The sequence below is a fragment of the Triturus cristatus genome, chromosome 3_1, assembly GCF_964204655.1.
Source record: "Triturus cristatus chromosome 3_1, aTriCri1.1, whole genome shotgun sequence".
Lineage (NCBI taxonomy): Eukaryota > Metazoa > Chordata > Amphibia > Caudata > Salamandridae > Triturus > Triturus cristatus.
In genome coordinates, this window is record NC_140583.1 from 771,953,278 (window position 1) to 771,977,476 (window position 24,199).

The 24,199-nt window shown below is 46.3% G+C and overlaps 1 protein-coding gene across 2 annotated transcripts in view; it reads right to left on the reverse strand.

The window, feature by feature from the left end:
• Positions 1-13,361, reverse strand: part of PKP3 (plakophilin 3) — a 160,891-nt gene extending 147,530 nt beyond the window's left edge. Inside the window, exon 1 of one of the 2 annotated variants that reach the window (XM_085644954.1) lies at positions 13,220-13,361. In XM_085644954.1, coding sequence (XP_085501080.1) covers positions 13,220-13,258 — 39 coding nt within the window. In that variant the 5' untranslated portion in view covers positions 13,259-13,361. Of the gene's footprint in view, positions 1-12,397; positions 12,491-13,219 lie in introns of those variants that run through there. The other variant, XM_085644955.1, reaches the window with a different exon arrangement.
• Positions 13,362-24,199: the final 10,838 nt, after the last annotated feature.

Consider the following 24,199-nt stretch of genomic DNA (forward strand, 5'->3'; position numbering starts at 1 on the left):
GCCAAATCAGCCATGCACGCGGGTCTGGGCATCGATCTATTTAAATCAGAGGGACACAGGCACATTCTGCCCACAACAGTCACAACATGCCAATACCCTGAATACAAAAACAGAAACTGCCCACGCTAGAGGTTCAAAGCAGTAAACTGTGTAAACAAGACAACAAAGGCGACCAATCATGGCCTAGAGCCATAATTGTCTACAACAGAACTACAAAGCAACAAATCATCCACAGGATAGCTGTAGAAACATAATAAGTCCAAACCAGCGGCACAGAGACAGAAAAATCCAGAGCCTCAACCATAGATGCACATTTAGAAAAAAACCAAGCCATGGATGCAGAGACTACAGAAAACTGGGTACGAAGGCAGAATCTGCCCAAGTTATGATGAGGGCAAAGACAGGCACTACATGAGGGAGAGGAGCAGATTGTTGCACTTACCCACCCAAACAAGAGGACACAGAGCTAGAACCTATCCAAGCAGGGGTACAAAGGTATGATAGTTCTAAATTAGGATGGAGACCTAGAAACTATCGGGAAAAGGGGCCGTCAGCCAGACCCTGCCCAAAGATTGTGTGCAAACTAGGGGTGGGCGGAATTTGCGAAATTCACTTTTGCAAATTATCGCAAAAATGTTAAAAATCTCCGCAAACACGCGGAAATATCGCGAAGATGCGGAAGTTTCTTTCCCGCCCGTTCGCGGTATGTTCTGCGTGGTCGCGGCTCGCCAACTTACCCATGCGGTTGCTCGCGGGCGCGGCCATCTTGTTTTCACTTGTCTCGCGGTGCATGATCGTGAGAAGAAAGACGTGATTGCGCGACGAATGATGTTACTGCGGGCGCGAACTGTCGCGAGACAGCGCAAATGGTTACCAACAATCCAACATCTCGTGGAGAACGCGACCGGATCTGGAAAACTTGTCGGCGAACGCGGGGATTCAGGTAAGGCGATCGTGCGCACGCAAGAATGTATTATTTTACAGCGCGAGCAAGCAAAAAATTTCCGGTAAAATGCCGATTGCGGAAATTTTGACATTTTCGCACTCTCCGCGGAACGCGAAAATGTCAAATTATCGCAATTTCCGCGAGAGGAACGGATTTTTAGCCCAAGCCTAGTGCAAACCCAGAACTTCGCAAAACCCAGTTGTTTCGAGTCATAAACTTTACAGAGGCCAACATTTGCACACATTGCCTTCACTTAAGGAAAACTGCATGCTAGGGACATGCAGCCATGGAAACAGGTTCATAAAATGCAAAACAACGAGGGTCACAGGCAATATCAGTCACACCCAAGGGTGTGTGAGTGTGTGAGAGAGAGAGAGAGAGACAAAGACAAAGAGAAAGCAAATCTGTCTCACCTAGTGTGCGAAGTCACAAATCATAGGCATTAAAAAAGAACCTTCCCAACAAATATGCTCAGAGACGTAAAATGCTTCAACGATGTCTTGAGGGTCTTCTGAAACTGCCCCCAGAAACTGCCAAAGTGAGGGATCCATAATGATAAACTGGGCAAACAATGGGTGCAGAACCAGACAGCTGAAACAATGTTGGCAATGCAAAAATATGGCCAGGCCATTGGTGCACATTTAGATACCATCTGAATTGTAGGTGGAGAAGCAGGGGTGTCCCAATCAGTGTTCCAGAGTCAGGAATGCTCCAACCGGAGGTGCAGTAATTGACCACAAACATCAGTAGTTTTGGGCCAGAAAAAGCTATACCAGGGGCAAATAGGCAGAAACGAGACATGTCAAGGGAGCGGGACCAAAAGCAGGCAAATCTCAGGTGCAAACTGAGAAACTGCCCACATTAAGGTGTAAATCCAGACTCACCAAACCATGGGTGCAGATCCACAAATTTCCCCAAAATGGGAGGCAGAACCAGACACTATTGAATGTAACAAAACCTAGCATAAGTGTAGAGATACTAGTAATGACCATAAATGCTTCCATAAATGCTAATACCCCCAGAGAACAAGCATTGTCAAAGCCAATAGGTATCGCCTTTGTGAGAGCTACTGGCTATGCCAATGCCTTTTAGCAATGTTGTAGAGCAGTGTGGCTGAAAATCATTAAAATTGTTGGGAAAGAAACGTTATGACATGAGAATTTTAAAAAAGTGCTTTGACACGACCAGCACTCACCGCGTCATAGCGCTTTTTTTTCTATGGTGTGTGGGGGGACAACATAGATAACTGAAGAAGAGGTAACACAAAAAACGGGATGGTGGGAGGTAAGCGGCAACACGGACAATGGGATGGTAGAGTGTGGGAGTGAAAAGGCAACAAAGACTGTCCTGTCCTTTAGGATAGTCCTGTCATGTATACCCCATTATACATACATTGTCCCAGCTTCACGACAATAACGATTCTAAACAGGTGGCCTTTTACCTAGTAGCTTGCTCCCTTCTATACAACACCAGGCTCTTGGTATTCTATCATAATCCCTGTACCTGACGTACATAAATATGTCCTCAGGCATAGCAGGATTGTTCTGTATAAGGAGTACCACTTTTTTATCCTTGGCCAACAGCCAGCTGTGCATGATCACATTTGTTTAGAAAAACATTGGTGATTGTTTTCAAAACATTTATGATTGTTTTCATAGCATCCATAATTGTTTTAAAAACATATTGATTCTAGAAAAAACCCTTGAATGACCACTCTAGTTTAAAAGACCCTCACTCCCCCCTTCAAATGAGAGGAGAATTCTTTCCAAGCTGACACGGGGTCGTGCATGCTGAATCTTTGACATGTCATCCTCGAAGCAGAGATGGGGTCCTTGATTCTCAACCATCGGGTGAGGGGGCTAGCTCATCCATAGGGGTTTCTTGGCTACACACATACATGCATATACATGATACACATACAGATCTAGGCTAGGTACATTTAGGCAAACTATTTACGGCGCACATTTTAGGAATATGCAAGTGCTAATGTTTTGATCTGAACTGCTTCTGTTCATCTTATTAACACGTTGGTAGAAATGTATCTACTATTTACTATATTGGTACTAGTAATCTCTTTTGTATGCTTCTGTCTCCTGATTGTCGCAGCACATATGTTTTACACAAGGCTGTCTCTGGACCAATAAATACTTATTGAAATGTCCTAATTGCCATCCTGTGTATTTTTCTGAGTAAGCAAGCATGAGTGTCTGAGCGAAACGTACTGTACTGTTTTCCACGATTCCTGAGGAATCAGGGCTGTCATGTTCAGTGGTTGCCAGAGACTACCTACACCACTGTAGAATACAGGGGGGTGGTAGTGGCACTGTAGAGATAGCTGGTCTAACAGCTGACATATCCTGTGGGGTGTCTGGAACCGGTCAGGACACCAAGCCCTCAGTTTAGGTCATCCAAAACGTGCAGGTTCTGGGGGACTCCTGGGAACTACATGACAAGACAGAGGGAGGGTGGAGGTGGAAGGTGTAACACAGCCAGAGGGATTTGTAGAGGGTGGTAGGGAAAAAGCAACAGGGGCATGGGAATGGTGGGGTTGGTCGTGAATTAGTAACCTAGATAAGGGGGTGGGGTGGGAGGGAAGAAGCAACATGATGGGAAGGACAACATTTAAATAAAAATAAACAACACAAAAAATAGTACCTTAATCACAGTACAAGCAGTGGGAGGATCTCAATTAAGATGAAGCTATCTGTATATGGTCCATGCTCCTGAGGAAAGAAGAGGAGCTGATGCTGGTGCGTGCTGACTAATTAGGAGGCAGAAAACAAGAGTGACAATGAAGCCAACGAATGGTACGCAACAGGTGAACTCCAAGCTGCTTGTTTGTATACAATTTCTTTAACGAGCGAGAGTGCATGTAGCTCATGCGTTGTCGCAGGCGAGACTAAAAAATGAACTTAGGCCCTCTTTACGATTACCACGGGTAGGTTGGCGATAATTACCAGATCCAATCAGATCTACTACACTACCACAGGGCTCTGTACTTTTTCCGTGTAATAATTATCACCTATTTCAAATTCAGCACTCAAAAATGTGGCATAGCATGCAGGTGCTTTCACACCAAAATCCCCATGTGCCAGCATTTACTGAGCCTTTCCAGTTAGCCTTTCCAGTTAGTTTGCCGTGTCAACATTTATTGGGTATTTCAGAATGTGGTCATTACTGTGCTCGGTAATTACCAGGTGCCATAAACTCATAATTGCAACCCCTGTACAAGCAGGATTTTACTCAGAGGGAAGTTAAGTACCAAGGCACTTGTTAATGAGACCTGAGATTCGTATATCACTCTCTATAGAACACTGTTTCAAAGCTCTTAGAATCCTATGGCACAGATCTTAGAATCCTGTATCAAATCACCTCCAATCCTATGTAACAGCTATTAGGATTGTATATCATAGATCTTGGAGACCTATGTCATAGCTCCTACGTTCCAGCTCTTGGAGTTCTGCTTAATAGCTCTTAATTTTCTATATCACAGCTCCTGCAGTCATGTATCGGAGCACTTGGAGGGTTCTGTCAAATCACATTTATTCTTATGTCATCACAGTACTAGTCTAATTTCCCATCTCTTGAAGCTCAGTGTGGCAGTGGGAAACATCGTTTACATCGCATTCAGTACAACGCGATGCTGTTACATCGCGGTCGTTACAACGACTGCGATGTTACTACGCTATGCCATTACAACGCAAGTCTTTACATCGACTTGCGCTAGATGGCGTGCTAACATTACAAATAGTGTAGTTTACTATCCCAACACCTTCCCTACTGTTAAGTGGACTGGAGTTGGAATAGTAAATTACGCTTTTCTAATGTTAGCACGCCATCCAGCGCAAGTCGATGTAAAGACTTGCGTTGTAATGGCATAGCGTAGTAACATCGCAGTCGTTGTAACGACCGCGATGTAACTGCACGCGTTATAATGACTCGAGTTTTTACGTCATACATCCTGTGGCAGTTCTTGGAGTACTTAGAAACCTATGGAACAGTTTATAGAGCCCTGTAACATATCAGTTTGATACTATATCACGAGTCATAGAAACGTGTATCTTATCTCATAGAGTCCTCTATCACAGTTCTTAGAGCCGTGCATCATAGCTGTCAGACCCCCATTTGGTAGGGTACAGAGTAAAAAGGGGCTACTGGGCCTCAATCATGTGGTTTTGGGTTGTTTGCCTCTGGTATCCCAGAGTCTGTCCTACCATGGCTCTGCAAACTGGGCAAGATACATCCCCTACAGCCCATGACCCAGTGGTAGCGATGGTGAGCCATTACAGTCTTCTAAGAGAGGGAGCGATGATGAGCAGTCACAGACTTCTCGGGGATAGTGATGGTGAACAGTCACAGGCTTCTCAGAGGTAGCAGTGGTGAGCAGTCACAGGCTTCTGAGTGGTAACGATGGTAAGCAGTCACAGGCTTCTCAGTGGTAGCGATTGTGAGCAATCACAGGCTTCTCAGTGTTAACGATGGTGACCATCCACAGGCTTCTCAGTGGTAATGATGGTAAGCAGTCACAGACTTCTAAGTGGTAACCATGGAGAGCAGTTACAGGCTTCTAAGAGATGGAGCGATGGTGAACGGTCACAGACTTCTCAGGGATAGCGATGGTGAACAATCACAGGCTTCTCAGAGGTAGTAGGGCTGAGCAGTCACATGCTTCTCAGTGGTAGCGATGGTGAGCAGTCACAGGCTTCTCAGGGGTAACGATGGTGAGCAGTCACAGGCTTCTCAGGGGTAGCAATTGTGAGCTGTCACAGGCTTCTCAGGGATAGCGATGGTGAGCAGTGACAGGCTTCTCAGTGGTAGCGATTGTGAGCAGTCACAGGCTTCTCAGGGCTAACCATAGTGAAAAGGCACAGGATTCTCAGGGGTAGAGATAGTGAGCAGTCACAGGCTTCTCAGGGGAAGTGATGGTAAGCAGTCACAAACTTTCCACAGTCACCCAGCAGCGTAATAACTGATTCTCCAACCCAGTGCTTTTCTTAAATTAAATACTACACTAGTAATTTCTAACAGGTTTATTCGAGTGCACTCGTGCTGAGACTTGTGTGCCTTGTATGCTACCCCTCTACACCCCATCTTCACTCTCTCAGGAGTCCCTGATTCTCTGATTTTGGAGGGCCTCTCCTATGGGTTAGACTATCTCTAAATGCATGAATCAAAACTCTAGAAAGGGGTGCACACTTCCCACTGGCACAGCTGCTTTTCGAGGGGATGTGCCATATGATAGCGGACAACTGCTAAGGTGGGGGGAAGTACAAGTGAGTGGAAGTTCTTTGGCCCCTTCGGACGGGGCAGGTCACAGTCGACTTCTTGCCTTCTCCTGGGCACTGCCAGTGGTGGGTTGATGTGGCTATGTCTTGCCACACTTGAGTCACAATGGCTAAGGGTACAGCTACAGAAGTACTACACTGACCACTGTGGTGCCGACAGCCATGGGCACACGTTTGTTAGTGAGAGCAGCATAGACAGGGCATGGGCGCACTTCTCTTGGTCTCAGGGGTGTGAACAGCCACAGGCACACTTCTTTGGATGAAGTGGCATCAGCAGCCACAGATCTGTGGCTCCAGTCCGGAACCACGTCTCAGGAGAGTCTGATGCCCTTCAACACCTGGGGCACACAGATCGCTTTTCTCCATCCTCCATCTTCTGGCAGACCATATCAGCACCGTCGTCTTACTGCTTCTGGCTCTTCATGGGCAGTCACACCTTCTGCTGGGTTGTCAGGCTCCATCACTCTATCAGTAGGCAAATTAGCTTCTAGGCGGGGGGGGGGGGGGCGCCGTTGCTGTCCATATGGAGGAGGGAGATGGATGCAGCCATGTTTGCTGAGCAGTCAGTATTTATTAGGCGGGGATGTCCTCGCAAGTGGGCCAAGGTCTGGGGGGCATGGAACAAGTACAGGGGAGGAATATGCGATCCACCGCCTCTTTCAGATGAGGACTCCTCTGATTCGGATGGTTAAGATGGCCTGCGGGGTGGTGGGGAGGGGGGGAGCCACAGTCTTTCTCAATGCAGTAGAATTGGGGTTGGTTGAGAGATTATGCATTTGGGTGGTGATCTGTCATGGGATCTATGCGCACGGTCTGTTTCAGTGTCCTATTGTTTTAACTATTTTGAAAACATTTTTTTTTAAATTAGCTTCTAGGCATTTCAGGTCAGATGTTCAGCTTCTTCCAGCAAATCAAGACTACATGTGATGTCCCCTCAAGCCTGGGGAACCAGCTTTCAGGAGGACACCAGATCTGGCTGCACAGCAGGTCTCTGAGTACTCTGCTGAGCACTCAATTCCTCGGTCAAAGAGAACATAGAAATAGAGGGTTACTGCTCCCAAGTTTATACAGTAAAAGCATAAAGGAGATGTGGATCCACTGTCTGCACTTTCAGAACTGGTTTAGGGTGGTTCTTCTTTAATGTGTCGTTTCTAGGCCACCCTCCAGACACGGCCTTCATGCTCGTCAAAGCAGAGTAGTCTTCCGCCTGGTACACCCACAACAATTGCACAAAGGGGTGAGAGCATTCTCCACCTGGCTTTCGGCACACTGGACAGCGATCAAGGGACAGTGAAAAGACTTCTGTCTCTGTGCTTGTTGTGGGTACAGTACCTGCTCCAAAATGGGATTTTAATGTTGGATGTGGGAGGACACTAGGATTTCCATAGTACACTCCCCCAAACATCCCAGCCCTCAAAGCCCAAAATGAGTGTGTCCGAAGATTTTCATCATCTTGAAAATGCCCTGACACATGGCATTTTTGCCCTGTTTGCTGTGGGGCAAGACTTTGGGTAGGGAGGGGCCAGGATGCAACCCCACCCAATAGCTAATGCCAGGCATAAATGTGGGACCTTCAGGTACCCACATCTGAACACTTACTGGACCTTGGGAAGATCAAAAGACGACTGTGACCTGAGAGGATCTCTGAATAACTGGACCTACTCCCTCTTGTGCCCTGGACAACAGTTGGCGGACTTCCTGTGTGGTTACAGGGAAAAAACTAGCTGCAAAACGCTTTTCCACGCACGTACCAAGCTTATCAGTGGCAATTGGGTCTGGACTGGACCGTGCTGTTGGCCTCTGCCTGACACCCTGAGTCTCTGAGTACCTCTCCCAAGGTTCTTGGGGCCTTTAAAAGAGTACTCCTGTGGGGGATTGGGACTTAAAAGATGAAATCAGTAAGTTAAATCGTTGACCAGGACGAACCTGGTTGGTATATCCAACCCGCGCTCCAGCCTGAAATTGCGCCTAGTTCCCGGGCTACAGTGACCATTAATTATTATTGGTGCTTTGTGCTTTTTAGGGTTAGTTCAGTTTAAAACTTGAAATATTCATATCTCCAGTTTCCTTTATTGGCTTTTTGTCATTTTGGTGTCATTTTGTCTATTAAATTTTACTCTGTTTTTCTAATTTGGTTTGGGATTTTGACTTTATTACAGTTTTGGTACTCTATACCTACGTTATAGCCTGTCTGCTCTGTGCCATAGCTACTAGGAAATTGAGCTTAGGTGATTTCAGCGACTTGGGGGGTTCACCCTGAGAAAAGTTATGATTACTTCTTGAAGTGGGCAGTCACCCTCCCCAAATAATAATCCAATTTCTTATACTAAGTTTCATCCTTCCAGCTTCAGGAATGTCACCATTGCAATTCCACTATCTGTTAAAACAATTTCAAGTCCATCTTGTGCACAAGGCCAGGCCAGGGTCATCCAAAAATGCATGTACCATAAAGGCCACATGCCTCAAACATGCACAACATACACTTGGGATGTTAGCCCCAAGATCTGGGTTTTTGCATAGAAGTGAACTTCATACAAGTGGGCCGGTAGGCCTTCATTGCAGTGACACAAATAAAAAGGTCTGGTCACATCTATGAGTTCACAAAGTGTGGTATGCTGTCGCCAACACTTTAGATGCAAAACCTATAACAGGGACAGTGAAAACAGGGCACACTTGTTGTGCACTTCCGGGTATAGGGCAGTTCTGGACCTCACTCATACCGAAGGCCAGGCCTAGGCCTCTTTAATGACACTAGATTGGTGTTAGGCAAGGGCTAAAATAAAAAAAACAGGGTACCAGATACTTGCAGTCGGGCACAAGGCTGGGGAACCCGACCTAGCGTCCCACTTAGGAACAGTACTCTGTATTTTCACTACTGCAGGGGTCCGTGTGCTGGACCTGACAGAATCCCCAGTCCCTCTCTCTTGTTTTGGAACCCAATTGTACACCATGCAGAGCACATTCCAATCCCAACAACAGCTATTCAAGTCCTTTATCGCATCACTTACTGTACCACAGCTCTCAGACTCCTTTATCATAGTTTTTAGAAACCTCTGACACAGCTCTTGGAGTTATATATCATATTATTTGCAACCCTTTATATCAAATCCCGTTGCTGTGGGAAAGTGCCCTAAATAAATAAATACTTATGCAACTCACATTGCAGAGATTTCGATATGACAGTCTCCAGGGACCTAAATCAAATCACTTCCAGTCCTCCATCATATGGGCCTTACACTGTTTGATCAAAGCTCTTGCTGCCCTACATCATGTCTCATCCACCTCTCTGCATCCTGTATCACACATCTTGGAAACATATATCACAGCTATTAGAGTCCTGAATCACATGTGAGGTTTTCAAAAGCACATGGCTACCCAGAAGAGGTCGAGAATGTGAAGGGACATCCTCCACTCCTAGTTCTCTTTATCCAGGGTACTGTTAACTTCTGCGCGCTAGTAGAGCGCAGCATTCTTGTGGTGTTATAGGGGGAAAGAAGTCTCTGAATTAACATCGGGCCCTTTTTATAAATTGCTCGATGAGCGAAGCAGAGTGCTTTGAAATGTATTCTTTACTCACTGGTAGCCAATGTAGGCTTGCCAGTGTCAAAGCGCAGACTGATGTTTGGGTATTTTTCATACTATTCGAGCAGCGGCATTCTGGGAAACCTGTAATCTTTTTATGACAGCCTTAGGACTTCACATATATACGGAGTTCCCATAATCAAGGTGTGAGATGACTAATCCTTGCACCACTATTCTGCATGTTGGTTCAGTTAGCCATCTCAAAAGCTTTCTCAATGTTCTGAGCATGCCAAAACACGTTGTTCCTAGTTTTTTTTAGCTTGAGCTGTCATGGTGAGCTTGCCATCAAGAGCCCAAGCTCTTTACCTCTGATTTGGGGTGGGTTGGCTGCCCAGACAGGCTGGCCAGTTAATCTCCATCCATCCACCTTCCAGGGTTGTTTCCCACCACCATCACTTCTGTTTTTTCCCCATTCAGTTTTAGACGTAGAGTTCTATATCATAGTTACTAAAGTCCTGTGTCACATCTCTTCCAACCCTAGATCACAGCTCCTGGCATTATTTAACATGACTCCAGGAGGCATCCTTTTGCATGGCTGCAGGAGTCCCATGCCACAGCTCTAGAGAGTCATGTTTCACATCACTTCTAATCCTCTATCACAGCCCCAGGAGTCTCATTCACAGCTCTTATCTCTTGGAGTCCTATACCAGAGCACATGTAGAACTATTCCATAGCCTCAGGAGTCCCACAGAGATGTGTACTAGGTGCCAAGCAGTCACCCAAAGAGCCTGGGCCTGACTAAAATTGTGCAGTCAAGAGCTGATTGCACCATATCCCCTGCCTCAGCTTTCTTTTGTGTCAAAACATGACAGGGGACTCCTTAGAACAAGCCTAGCCCCCAGTATGAAGCACTATATGAAATAATGGACTTGCATCAGAGCACTCAAGAATGTTAAATGGGGGTGGGGGGGACAGCTGTTTCTCATCTGAAACCCCGGCACTCTGGAACACTCAACCTATACATATCAAAGCAGCTCCCACTCTTTGGACTTTTAGTGAACTGTTAAAAACCTGGCTTTTTAATGTCTAGCCGAATTTTTTCTCTTTCCTGTTACTGCCTCACTGAAATACCCATATATATCGCCAGGACACCTACGGGTATTTGCAGGCTCTACAAGTTTATTAACATAACACATAATATAACTTGGAGTGCAATGTAATGGGACATAAATCCTAGTATCACAGCACTGTGACATGGGGGAGTACAGCCTTGCAGACACTTCGCCATAACTGGTTTATACAATACAGTTTGAGACATGCTCCTCCCTCCAACAAACCACTCTCTACCCAAACACATACACATGCAACATACATAAGGCACATACAAACTTCTTGGGTCGAACGGAGCAAAAAACAACAACTGATCGTTCTTGAATTACCAGGAAAAGAAGAGATGATACAAAATGTGTCAGCGAATGATACATCACCCATAAAACAACACCACACTGCCCAAGAACCAGACAGCAGCAGGTGACACATCACCCATAAAACAACACCACACTGCCCACTAAACTGGCAAACACGTGCAAAGTACAGCATTATAATTTGTATATTAATGTAAGTACTGGGTGTATTTACTTTTACAATACCTGTCTTGCTTATGCCAATATTAAAGATTACAAAGAGCTTACTGATACTGCCAAGGTAAATACATGAGTCCATAAAAGGAGGAAAACATACAACTGCAAAGCACTTTGCGTGCCGCCTATGGCAACATAACTACACGAAGTATACACTACACCAACATCATCGTAGAGACCCTACAAAGTCTACCATCGTTGAAACAGATCTGTATGGAGTATGCACCGCTCAACACAGGTAGTTCACAGACCATAGAAACATTACCACAAATCATGTACTGATCGCGCCAACATTACCATGTGGCCTGTTACAAATCATATCAAAGGTATGTACAGACTATACGCCAATCAGCTCAGGGAGAGAACAGACTATGCCAACAGCACAAGGAATCGTAGAGGCAATACCAACATTACCACAGACATGATACAGACTAAGGACCAAGAAGTGTTCCCACTGAAGCAGCATCCCCAAGAGGGAAAACAGACTATCCGGCCATAGGGGCACAAACAACAGCAAAAAACACAAAATCATTGAAGAAGACTATAGGTGGCTTTAGGACCAAAATAAAGGTTCTAAGGTACATTTAAGAATAAGCCACTTGGGTCTCTGCAGCTTGGCCTTCTCTCCTCTTCTGACCCTTTAAACTTCCATTCCATCCTTCTCCTTCCGGTTTCCATTCCTTCTCCATAGAGGTCTGCCTCCCCTCACCCCACACCTTCCCTTCTTTCATTGTCTTAGCTTCATCTTCATCTCTTAACGCCTATCCTTCTCTCTGAAACTGCTGTTTTCTCCGTGTATTACATGATCACTCATCCCGACATCTCCCCGTATCACCAACCTGTCTTGCTTCCAGTTTACCTTTCCACTTCTCTCGTCCTCTTCTTCTTCACTTCCCTTTTTTCTCCCTCATATCAGTTCCATTCTCCTCTCCTCGCTCTCGTTTCCTTTCTCTTCTCCCCATTTTCACCTCTTACCCTCTTTCCTATCTGTCCCTTCCCCTTACCTCAAGTCTCCTCCTCACTTCTGTGCTTCTTTCCCCCCTCACATCTCGCCCTCAGCTGATGTCACCTGACAGTCCCTTTCATTTCTCCTGTCTGGGTTTGCCCCAGCAATGCACTGGTTCTCTAGCAGCGAGTGACGGGTATTATTGCGCCCCCCGGTGGACAGCAGCATACCCTGGAACCTGCATTGAGCAAGCCTAGACACCCCCATGGGACCTGTCTGCTGTCTGGAGCGCCCCCGTGAGCAGGAGGGGTCCCTGGACCGCGCCTCTGCCTTGAAACGGTAAACGCTGACTCTGCAGAGCCCCGGGATTGGGAGGGCTGCTGTCGGTCCATGATCAGCCACTCGATCCCGTCTTTCACTGAAAAAAGACAAACGATCCCGCCAAGGGACATAAAGCCCCTCCTACCTCACATCTCAAAAACATATTGAGGGCGAAGACCACCAGGATCTGGGGTCCAACCCCCTCCTGACTCAGACCCACCTCACCACCTTTTGCAGAACCAAAAGAGTGTTGTGCTTTGAATTACATATCAATAGCTGGACCCGCAGAGATCTAAAACGTAGAGACCACTCAGGAGACTGCCCCTGCCGAGTGACCCCAGGTCACTCCTGCACTATCCCTACCTCATCGGCTGCATGAGCTAAAGAAGCTGCAAGCATTGCGTGTAACACCTCCCACTGGAGACACAAGTTGGATCCGTCAGCCAAGGCTGCCACAGGGCCTTCCACCCCAGACAAGTCCCCCTCCACCTCACAGTCACACTGCCAACCCACCCTAAAAGAAGACCACCCTCCCCCAAAGACAGAGAGTGGGACCTACATCTGGCTGGCTTGAGGGTTCGCGGGTCGCCGTCAGCATCTTGGAGAGGTTGGAGAAGCCAGCAGTGGTGGCGGGTCCGAGTCTTGCAAGCGCTGAGTCGGCTCTGGGAGCTGGGGTGCAATGCCTGGGAGGGAAGGAGGGTTGCTTTCCCCACGCCCAAATCTGAACAATTAAATAGCACACAGCTGCACTACCTGCGATGAAACATCGAGTGATGTCGCCCAACCGGTTCACTCTCTTTTCTGTATGCAAACGTTCAAAGGAAACCTTAAACCTTTTTGTGTGCAAAGTTGAATGGCGTCTTGGATAACAGCAGGCTTAGTATATCAGGCTCGATAGTCTCTCTGGATAGGATGCAATGGAGGACGCCTCTGTCTGCCGAGAGCCTACTCTTGGCCCGTTGTCACCAGAGCAGTCAATGTGGACACCACACATTCTTCTTGGGAGTTGATATGCACTGGCCTGTAAGTCAGTCAGGGGATTTCCTAACAGTGCGGTGCTGACTGACTTGTCGCTGAATCGTCCCAGCTTAACCAGCGTTTCATGAGGCGCTCCTCTGTTAGGATATCTTTTGGTTCCCTACGCTAGTTGGTCACTGACAAGGGCGAGGGTGGCATGGATGAAGAAGAATGGAAGAGATGTCTGCATTAAGCTAATTTGTTATCTAGACTTTTTAGGCGCGGCAGAGTTAGATTTGCTCATTCTCTGGATCAACATGTGGAAAAGGTAGTGACCATTTGTGGCCAAAATGCTAATTAAAGTCCTTTAGACAATGTCATATTAGTCATAACTGTCCAGTGGCGTTCAGTGTGACAGCTGTGTCTAGCAGATCCCTTTGCTGCAGAGATCTGGGGTGCTCGCTGGGGCAACCAACAATACTTACAGCTGAACCTGACTAAGCGATCGAGATATGCGCCTCCTGGGCTTCTGGAAAACCATATTTCCATTTATCCTGAGGGACGGAGGAGGTCTAGAGAGATGGGGTCAAGAAAGGTTTGCCTACCTACACTCCTACTGTAATTGGAGTCCATACCAGAAGCACATTCGTGGGGAGGCTAGCATTAGCTAGTCAGACCGGGAGGACCGAGATACACCAGAACACCCGTGAAAATAAGAAGGAATAAAGATAGCGTGGAGAACCATCTGTTAGTTCAGCTTGGGCTCGGTCTGGCCAGGCGCCACCCAGCTTCCAATCCTAGCTTTGAAGGTGGCTCCATCTTGGCTCTTTTTCCAAGATGGAGTTTTGTTTCTCATCCATAGACACATACTTAAGCCTGGCATGGTGTGCCACATTCAGGTTCTGTGCCTGTGGTGCCAGGTTTGCATGATGTGCAGTGGAGTGAGGATCTTAAGATGACTCCTGTGCTTTTCCACAAGCAGTTAATTGCTCACATAAACTTCTCTTTCTCCACACGATTTTCATCGCACGCTCTCACTGACTATGTGCAGTGGTTCATTTGTAAAAGAATATGGGCAAGGCCCAGAGTTTTGCTCAAAGCCCGCGGTAGTGCTTTCACATTTTGGGGATGCTGAATACCAAGGCAGTGAAGTCCTGTTTGGGCCTCCTGCCTCTCTCATCCATCAGACACTCTGTCTCTTTAGATCACCTTTCTCTCGCTCTCTTTTTCATCCATGCTCTCTTTCTTTGTATCTGTTTTTCTTTCATTTCCTTCCTCCTTCTTTTTTACCTTTTTGTGTTTTTCTTCCTCATGCTCTAGGAGAAAGCCTGAGGAGAAAAAATAAGTGCTGCTCCACAAAAATGAGTGCTGGAGTGCCCCACCCTACAACAATTGGCTCAAATTAAGCAATTGATTATAACTAGTTTTCTTTATTCACTAATGGATCTTTAAATTTCTCTATGATTCTCAATGTTTAAGACAATATGTGTTCTTTTCGCCCATGCATAGCTCTCACAAACAGATTTCATTACCAAGTCTAAATTTCTTACCCCACATACATGCCCCTTTCGCCCATGCATAGTACGTATTGTCTTCGCGTTGTCGTCATTGTCCTGATTTTAGGTCTCGGCTAGCGAAGGCTGCGCTTGCGCAGTCTCGCTCGCGAGAGATAATGACTTGGAGAAGAGGGGCTTGAACCCGCCCCTCTTTTCCCCTGTTCTCCATTGGCTGGCCTCGTAAATGCTGGCCAGCCACTGGAGAAGAGGTCAGTCACTCCAATTAGGCCCCGTCCTTTTCGGATCGGGGGGCGTGTTTTTCTGCGAAAAGTCTCAGGGAGGAGACAACAGCAAAACACGCCCCCGAATCCGAAAAGGACGCTGCCTTTCTCCGAGGCATTTCTGCTCTGCCTCGGAGAAAGGCGGTGGTGTCCCGGCGTTGCTCCCTCACCTGATCTCCTTGTTTAAGAGGCCTGTGGCTTCTCTACCGAGGCATGTAGAGTCTCCAATCACCGGAAAAACCCCAGTCGCTGTGGAACCCGTATTTTTCCCGCCGAGGCTGCGAGAGTAGATGTTTTTCTTTCCTCAGAAAGTGGCCCCGGAGGAAGAGTCCTTTATACTCCCCTTTGGCGCCACATTTAGAATTTCACGCAGGGCACAGAGTGATGTGCCCCAGATCACACGACTGGTTGGTCTAGTGCCGGAGCTGGGATTGTTACGCAGGGCGCCAGATTGAAACTGAGGTCCGGGCAGTAGTTTTGCCAGAGAACACATGTTTTCCCTGGGAAGGAGATTCTCAGTGACACATTGTTAAATCCCTTATCACATCACCAATCTTCACGTTTCCCTCTTTTAATATGTTCCTCAGAACGTGTTCCCTTTTTGTGGCGAGGGCTCATTGCCTGCTTCAGGGCGCCTCGTCGCGTTACCCCAATCCAGCAATCCTGTAATGTCTGGCATTTTTCAGGAATCTTAAACTCGAAGCTGCCACCAGGAAGCCATTTAACCCTCACTTCTTATGCGTGTCTCGCAGGCGCGCAACACCCATTGGACTCAAAGGGCTTCAGCCCCCCCCATCGTGTGTGGCAGCCCGGGAGGAGACAGATTCCCGGCGCACACAAGGCCGCACCCGAGCACTTCACAGGTCTTTAAAAGACCATTTGGATGTTAATGAGGCCTCGCTGTTGTTTCACCCCTTCTAAGAGCCCCTGCAGCTCCATTCTGACTATTGCTTAAGGATTCAGCCCCCCCCCCAAAAAAATTCTTAGCCCCCCCCGAAATTTGGCTCTAGTTGCGCCTCTGGTGTCTCGTGTATATGTTTACTAAGAAGTCTTGTATAGCGCTGAGTTCAGGTATGCAGTCATTTTAGAGCGCTAAATTCGGCCACACATGCGCTAAGCAGTCCTCCCAATTTGGCTCTAGTTGCGCCTCTGGTGTCTTGTGTATATGTTTACTAATAAGTCTTGTATAGCGCTGAGTTCAGGTATGCAGTCATTTTAGAGCGCTAAATTCGGCCACACATGCGCTAAGCAGTCCTCCCACCCGCCAAACAGACTAGTAAACACACAGCTGTGTAACATGGCTATGTTTATTGAACACACATATGCTTGTTAAAGATGAAAATGGAGTTGATATTATCATTAAGAACTTAATTTACAATGCAACAGTCTCGGCATTGTTAAAGTTAGAGCTATTGGCATTGCTCATGACAATGCCGTTTCTTTAAATGTTTTAAAAACAAAAAACATAAGCAAAAATAATGTCATGAGCAATGCCAATAGCTCTAACTTTACCAATGCAGAGACGATTGCATTGTAAATGCTTGTTTTAATATTACGCCTGTATTATTTTCCCAGTGTTCGCATCTGATTTTCAATGTCCTCTCACTAAGTCATAGTTCCCATTACCTACAGATAGCTAACACTATTTATCCATGGTTCATATGGCACTGAATGCTTGTAATTGTCCACAAATAGTTCTCATTGCCTACATGTGATGGTCACTTGGCCACACTCTGCTTTCTATGAATTGTCTCCAGCCTCCTTGCCCACGTTATTGACCACGCAAGGTTTTTATTTCCCTCAGATGTCTCTGTGTGAATTGTTTCGATTCTCAAATCCAACACATGGGCCTCAGTGCATATATATGACTTTCTGCGCATTGTATTGTCTTAGTTCTCGTTGCCTACACAGGGTCACGTCGCTCACACACTGTCCACATTGCCTACACACAGTTCTTCTAGCCCACACAAGACTGTTATCCCCCCCACATTTTGTTCTCATTGTCAACAGCCAGTTCTCATGGCCCTGCTCTTGTTTCTAATGTTAACATATTCTCTCCCCCTGAAGTTGCTTCCTAGACTCTTACATTTTCTCACCTCATAGTGCCTCACTTTCACCCTACATCAAGCCATGTTTTACCCAATATTATGCTACTAAAATATAATGAAATCGAATGTACTTTTTTAGACTGCTTTGTGTCGTTCCTGTGATTGCCCCGAGGTGGAACAGCACCAGTGTACACTCACCAGGGGCAGGCAGTGACACGAAGAGAGCATGTGACGCTGGCTGCAAGGGGCTCCACCCAGCCCCTCCCAGAAGCGCGCAGAGGATTCTCACACTCACAGAGGGCTGTGGGCCACGTGGGCTTCGAAACCCTAGCAACGGGGCAGGCCTAGAAAGCAATGCGGTTCCCATAGTCAGGCACAAAGCCTGCCCTGGCGCTCCCACAGAGAGGCTCTGAAAATCACAAGCCTGCCTCAGATTTCATGCAGCGGCCTGAAATAACTCTACTGTGACTCTCTCAAACTGCTGAGACTTGTCTCTTGTGAACCTACCTAACTCCACCTTTGGTAAGAACACCCCTAAATCTTGGATTAAAGATGTAAGGTAATATGCAGTCTTTTTCGTGCACCACGCCATTAAATTCCCCGTGCAAAAAGAACAATTGATGGACAGAATATAGAACAATGTAAAACATTCACCACAGTACAGAGATCTGGGCCTAAATCTATTGTTTTTTTGCTCACCATTCTATTCCAGTTTGGACCCAGCCATATGCAAATCAGTCTTGACCCTGTGCCTAATGGGAACAGTCCAGCCCAAACTGCCAGGCCAGGTCCTTCCTGGACTGGAAACAAACATCCTAGGACCGGTTTTGGGCTTTCAGCCCTCAACAGCCAGAATAGCTACACTGGGGTGGCATGATGAGCAAAAGAATGATGGATTTAACCCAGATCTCTTGACTAGGGGTACATTTTTTGATTTGTTCAGCATTCCGTCCCATCAATTGTGTGTCTTTTATTAAATTCCCCGTGGCATGCCGGAAAACCAAGGTATTTCATTACAAGCCCCTGTATAGGAAAGGTCAGTTCAAGAGGGCAAAATCACCTTCCTAAGTGACTACAGCCATCTCCACTCACTGGATATCGGCGCGTCTACAGATCCGTTGATGATTCGATAGGTCTCTTCTCTCTAAGTACGGGTGCCAGGGCCGGACTGGCCGTAGCGGGCACCGGGCATTTACCCGGTGGGCCGCTAGGGTGGGGGACGGTTTTGGGCCCCTGAGGAGCCGTTTTTGTTACAGGGCCGTTTTTGCAGCATAGCTGCAAAATCGGCCCTGTAACACACTCAGTTGAAACCAGCCCCAGCAAATAGCTCGGCCACACCCCCAAGCCCCCAGGGGGCAGGCCAAGCACTTCGCCAGGGCCGGTTTTGGTTCCCAGTCCGGTCCTGACGGGTGCTCATGTGTTCCATGACTACATATGTCTCCTGTTATCCCTGGGGGTAAGCGCTTCTATGAATCCTCAGTGAAGGTGTGTGTCTCCTCACCCTGCAGCTGAGCGTCTCTGTTCCTTTTCAGTGACTGCATGTGTCTGCGCTTCCTGGAGTTAGGGGTCCATATTCACTTTCAGTGACTGCCTATGTCTCCTCACCCTCGGCGCAGGAACCTCTGTACCCTTTCAGTGAATTTATGTGAATCATCTCCCCGGAGGTATGCACCCTCAGGGATTACATGTGCCTTATCTCGCTGCAGGTTGGTGTCACTGTGGAGTCTCCAGTGACGGCACATATCTCATCTCCTGCATTTGGATGTCTTCGTTCACTCCAAGTGACCTCATGTCTTTTGTCATTGGACGCTGGTGTCTCTGCACCTTCCATGTCTACATGACTCATTTCCCTGGATGTGGGTGTCGCTATGCACTCTCAACAAATGTATAGGTTTCAGCCTGCAGGAGGGGGCCTCCATCCCCTCATGGTGAATGCATGTGCCTCACCTCCCTGGAGGTCGGAGTCTCTAAGCTGTCCTGAGTGATTCCCTAGGTCTGCCCTCTCATGGGTAGAATTGCCCCCACTTCCAGAATATGGGGGCATACAATCAGCTTTCAGTAACAGTACATCTTTAGCTGGGTGCGGGTGTCTCGGAACAGACATCTACGATAATTTGATATGTCTCCGCACCCTGGATATGGCTGTCCCTGTGTTCCTTGACTGCTCAAGTCTGCTCCAGGGACGTGTGTCCATGCACCTCTGCATATGCATTTGCCTTCTTTTCCTGGAAGTGGTGTCCGATTCTCAGTGACTGCATTTGTTTCTTGTTTTTAGACTTTTGGTTGTTTCTGTATTGCCTTCAGCCCCTCCCTGCCTCACCCCTATAGAGAGGTTTCCTGTATTCAGTGATTAGTTATGCTCCCTCAGTGTTGTGCAGTGTGATTTTAACATTCCTGCTTCTCTTGATGGATAGCACCTTCCCAGCACAGCTAGGTTACTTTGTTTAGTGTATCCTGCATACGGGTCCCTACGGATCCCTCCTATACAGCTGCTCGCATAGATACAGTCTGCAGTGTTTTCTGGAGCACTGTGCCTGGAGGCTGACATGGAATCTGAACAAAAATAACTTTTAGACAAATTTCAAAACACATTCCGTTCTCCTAGCAGGCCTCAAGCTAAGATGCCATCTGCCTCCTCGGGGGAGGTGCCTGTAAGACTCTGGTCTACACTATACCAAGGGAAACAAGATCTACCCTGCCACACCACAGTGCATCACAAATGTAAACATTTTTCAGTTGCTCTTTGCATCGTTACGAACAAGCTCCTGACCACTCCCCTAAAACGTCTGTTGGGACCAAAACAGAGGAATGAAATGTTACTTATTTGCATTGGCTTAAGCATTTGCATCCTCACTTCTTTTTCTGCCATTGATGGCACCACCCCACTTTTCCATCAAGACGCCTGTAAGCCTTTGATGGTCTCCAGCAGTCAGTCAGACAAAGTTCACAAAGTGCAGAACGATGTATGCCGAATCTGCCTAGGCCTGACTCTTAGATCTGGTGCTATTGCAGCTGAGAAAAGTCGCTGCCGGTTCACGCTCAGTATTAATATTCTCCTGCTTGGCACTGGTTACTTGCACACCAAAACGAGGGCATATTTACAAGACAATGACTCAGCACGGCTTTGCAAGCCATCTTGCTGCGCCGTGCTGCATCATTAGGAAAGTGAAGGATGCATTATATTTATAACAATACGACGCAGCCCTGTGCTTTCCTCTGCGCTCATGGTGCAAGGGTGCCTGTGTTGCAGGGATGATTGATGAAGGTACACCTTCCTGCACAAAAACAATAATTGATGGTGTTTTCGGCCTTCAATGTGTGCTGTGGAATGCAGCACACATAGAAAGAGGAACAAAATGAGGAGAAATAAAGGTATTTCTCTTCATTGCACCACTTTTACACCTCCGCTGCGGGAGGTGTAAGAATCAAGACGCATTCCCTGGTTTATAAAACCTTGTAAATCTGGGAATGCGTCAGAATCCATGGGTGTTGCATGGGAACACCTACAGCAACACACATGGAATACCCCTTTCACACAGAGTAATGCATGAAAGGGAGCCATATCTACAAGGCCATGAAAGCTACGGAGGGGGGCCTTGTAAATATGGGCCAGCACACTGCGCTACCGGAGCGTAAAAAAGTGACGCTCCAGTTGCGCAATGGGCTTGTAAATATGGCGCCAAGTTCTTTCTATCTGTCCTAAGCACACCTTGCACCTGACACTGACATAATGATCAACTGATCTACATATTGTCTTGTCAAGGAAATCAGCCTTGCTATGTGCCCAGTGCCCACCTTCTGAACGAGCCTCTCAAGCAGACTTCTCAATCCGATTTGCAAACTGAGAATGCAAGTGAGAACCTAACTATTTAGACCATTCTGAAAAACCGCAGCCATCAGACCTCTGCACCACTGACACTCGCTGCACTGTTGGAACCATCCGCCAAGCAGGTGCTCAATGACATCGACTGTCAGGAAGAAGACTCAACTGACAGGCTTTGATCTTGATTGTATGACAGAACTCTGCAGGCATTAACTCGTATGCCTTAACAACGCAGTCAGTACCCCACGTGTGACGTTACTATGCGTTACTTTAGCATGCAAGTCGTTGTACAGGGGGCGTTGGACTTTGGAATAATATAAATTACTATTCCAACTCCAGTCTACGCAACAGTAGGGAAGGTGTTGGTCTTAAAAATCTAACACTAGTCCAACAACACGCCCCCTACAGCAAGTTGTAATGACTTGCATGCTAAAGTAACACGTGCTAACGTCACATGCGGGGTGCCAACCTCGTTGTAAAGGCTGGTCGTTGTGAAGACTGCAGGGACAATTATGCTTCCCTTTGATCTGCAGCCACACACATTTTAGAACAAAATCCAGGTTCTGGTCCATTCAAGGGAACAAGAGGGTGCTCTATGGTGTCTTGATACAAATAAACTCATGTTTGGATGAATGTAACTAAAAGAGGCACATTCAAGAGCACATAAATGTTCAAGAATATGGAGAAGAACATGTATGGGCTCTTGAATGTGTCCAGTGGCTCATATTGATTGGAACCCTTGGCTGTCCATCTGTACATTGCGGGGAGGATTGGAAATTGTCCTTGTGTGCCTCTCCGCACGGATGCAGTATCTTCGAGATGTGTTCATGGTGACAAAGAATGCATGCTTATTAAGAGAACTACAAGACATTTCCTGTAGTCAACGGTGCTTGGGATGAATGGGTAATGCATTTTCCTCAACTTTGTCAGTAGCCATTCCTCTACTGAGCTTGTCAACAAGATGTTTAAATGCTTCTGTAGAGAGTGACATTTATCTCACTTTCTGTGGTTGGAGCAGGGGCAAGGTCTGTGTAACCAGCCACCAGAACTTTCCTCTCTCTACCTTTACACATGACTGACTGTTTCCCAGCTCTTCCTACTCGAGACCAGTCTACCTCTGTCTGCAGCATATTTTGATTACGTAAATGTTAAAAAGAAGTCACATTCTCTCTTGGTTTGGATTCAGTTCTAAAAAAATAAAAATAATAATTCAGTTCTCACACACATTCCAAACTCACTGTGTCTGTTCCTGTGTGCTAGAATTTTCCAAAAATATAGAAAGCAAGAACGTCTCTTCGGACGTGAGGGCCTCAGGAGCCACATTTAAGCATCAGCAATTGAGGATGGGGGGAAAGAAAGTGTTGAAAACAGCAGATGAATACTGAAGAGGAGAGGTGGAATGGATCATTTCATCTGACCGTGACAAAATGTTAATAAAAAAGTGTCATTGATGTGCAGTTCTACACTGCTCATAATCCAAGGAGGACTGCGTCTTTGATGCGGCTCCATACAGAAGCCTGCCGTCAAGCTAAGAGGCGCTGAATTTGTCCCATATTGTAATTGCATTTATATGACGCCTACTATGCCTGACGAGGTGTTGAAGTGCTTTTTCGGCAAGCAGCACGATACTGCGGAACCCATAGAGGATTAGTATAGGGAGATATGAAATTAATTTGAGCTGTGGACATGTTAGTCTGTCGGGTATCAGAGCGCTTTACATAGCACCAGTTACCTTACATGAGGGGACACACATTCATTTTTTGCTAGGCACCAGGCGATTAAGTGATTTGGCCAGAATCACAGGATGTTCAGCGTCATTACCGAGACTCAAACCCAGTTCCCCAGGTCCGAGGTCGAGCGCCCTAGCCGTTACGCCAACCCCTCTCCCCAAGTTAGTTAGATTGAAGTTGGTAAGTGGATCTGTTAGTTGGATTGAAAAGGATAGTGGAGGGCTAGACACGGAAAGGGTATAGAAAGTGTTTTCTTTAAGCTCATAGCAGTGGGAGGAGGTTTGGGGTGAGAAAAGGGGAGGTGGAGGGAGGTAGAGTCAGCGGGATGGGTTTAGAAAGTCTTGTTTGGGAGATCTGAATAGTAGAAGAGGTTTGAGAATGATACAAGGAGCGGTAGAGGAGGAAAGAGTCTAGAAAGGGTTATTTTGGGAATCATAGTAGTAGAATGGGGTTTGGTGTGAGTCAGAGAGTGGAGGTAGAGAATATATTGAGAGAGACATAGAGTGAGAAATAGGGTAGTGCATTGGAGAGAGTAGCAGAATGAGGCTTGAGATGAGTCAGAGAGTGGAGGTAGAGGATATATCGAGAGAGGTACAGGGTGAGATATAAGGTAGTACATTGGAGATGCTGAATTAAAAGTAAAGTAATAAACATAAAGATACATAAGTACATGGAAAGCATATATGTATAAGGAAGGTGATATATGTAGATTTAAGTTGCATTTAAGAAATTCAGACTTCCAAGTGTTGCTGTAGTTTAAGTTAATTTTTTTGTTTGGTGATTTTTTGTAATTCAATAGTGAAGCAATTGTAGATAAATAGTTAGGATAACAATGTACTTATTTATGTAGTCACCTATATACATGTTACACATAGAATAATATACACGTAAGTAATATGTTTATTTGTTAAGCAGAACTAACGAATATCTATATATTTATAAACATAATTATTATACACGTTAATACAAAGCAATACACATATCTAGGTACACATATATAATCCAAATAAATGCTTATATACAGAGGGCTATGCTGTATATTTATGTTTTAGTATGGTGATAATGTGGGGAAGAGCCAACTCTTGATTAGTGCTCTGAAGATAAGGTAGTTTTCCATGGATCTTATGTTTGGGGGTAAAGAGTTCCATACAAAGAACCTGAAGAATTTCCGGCCAATCTCCCAACTCCCATTGCTTTCAAAGAT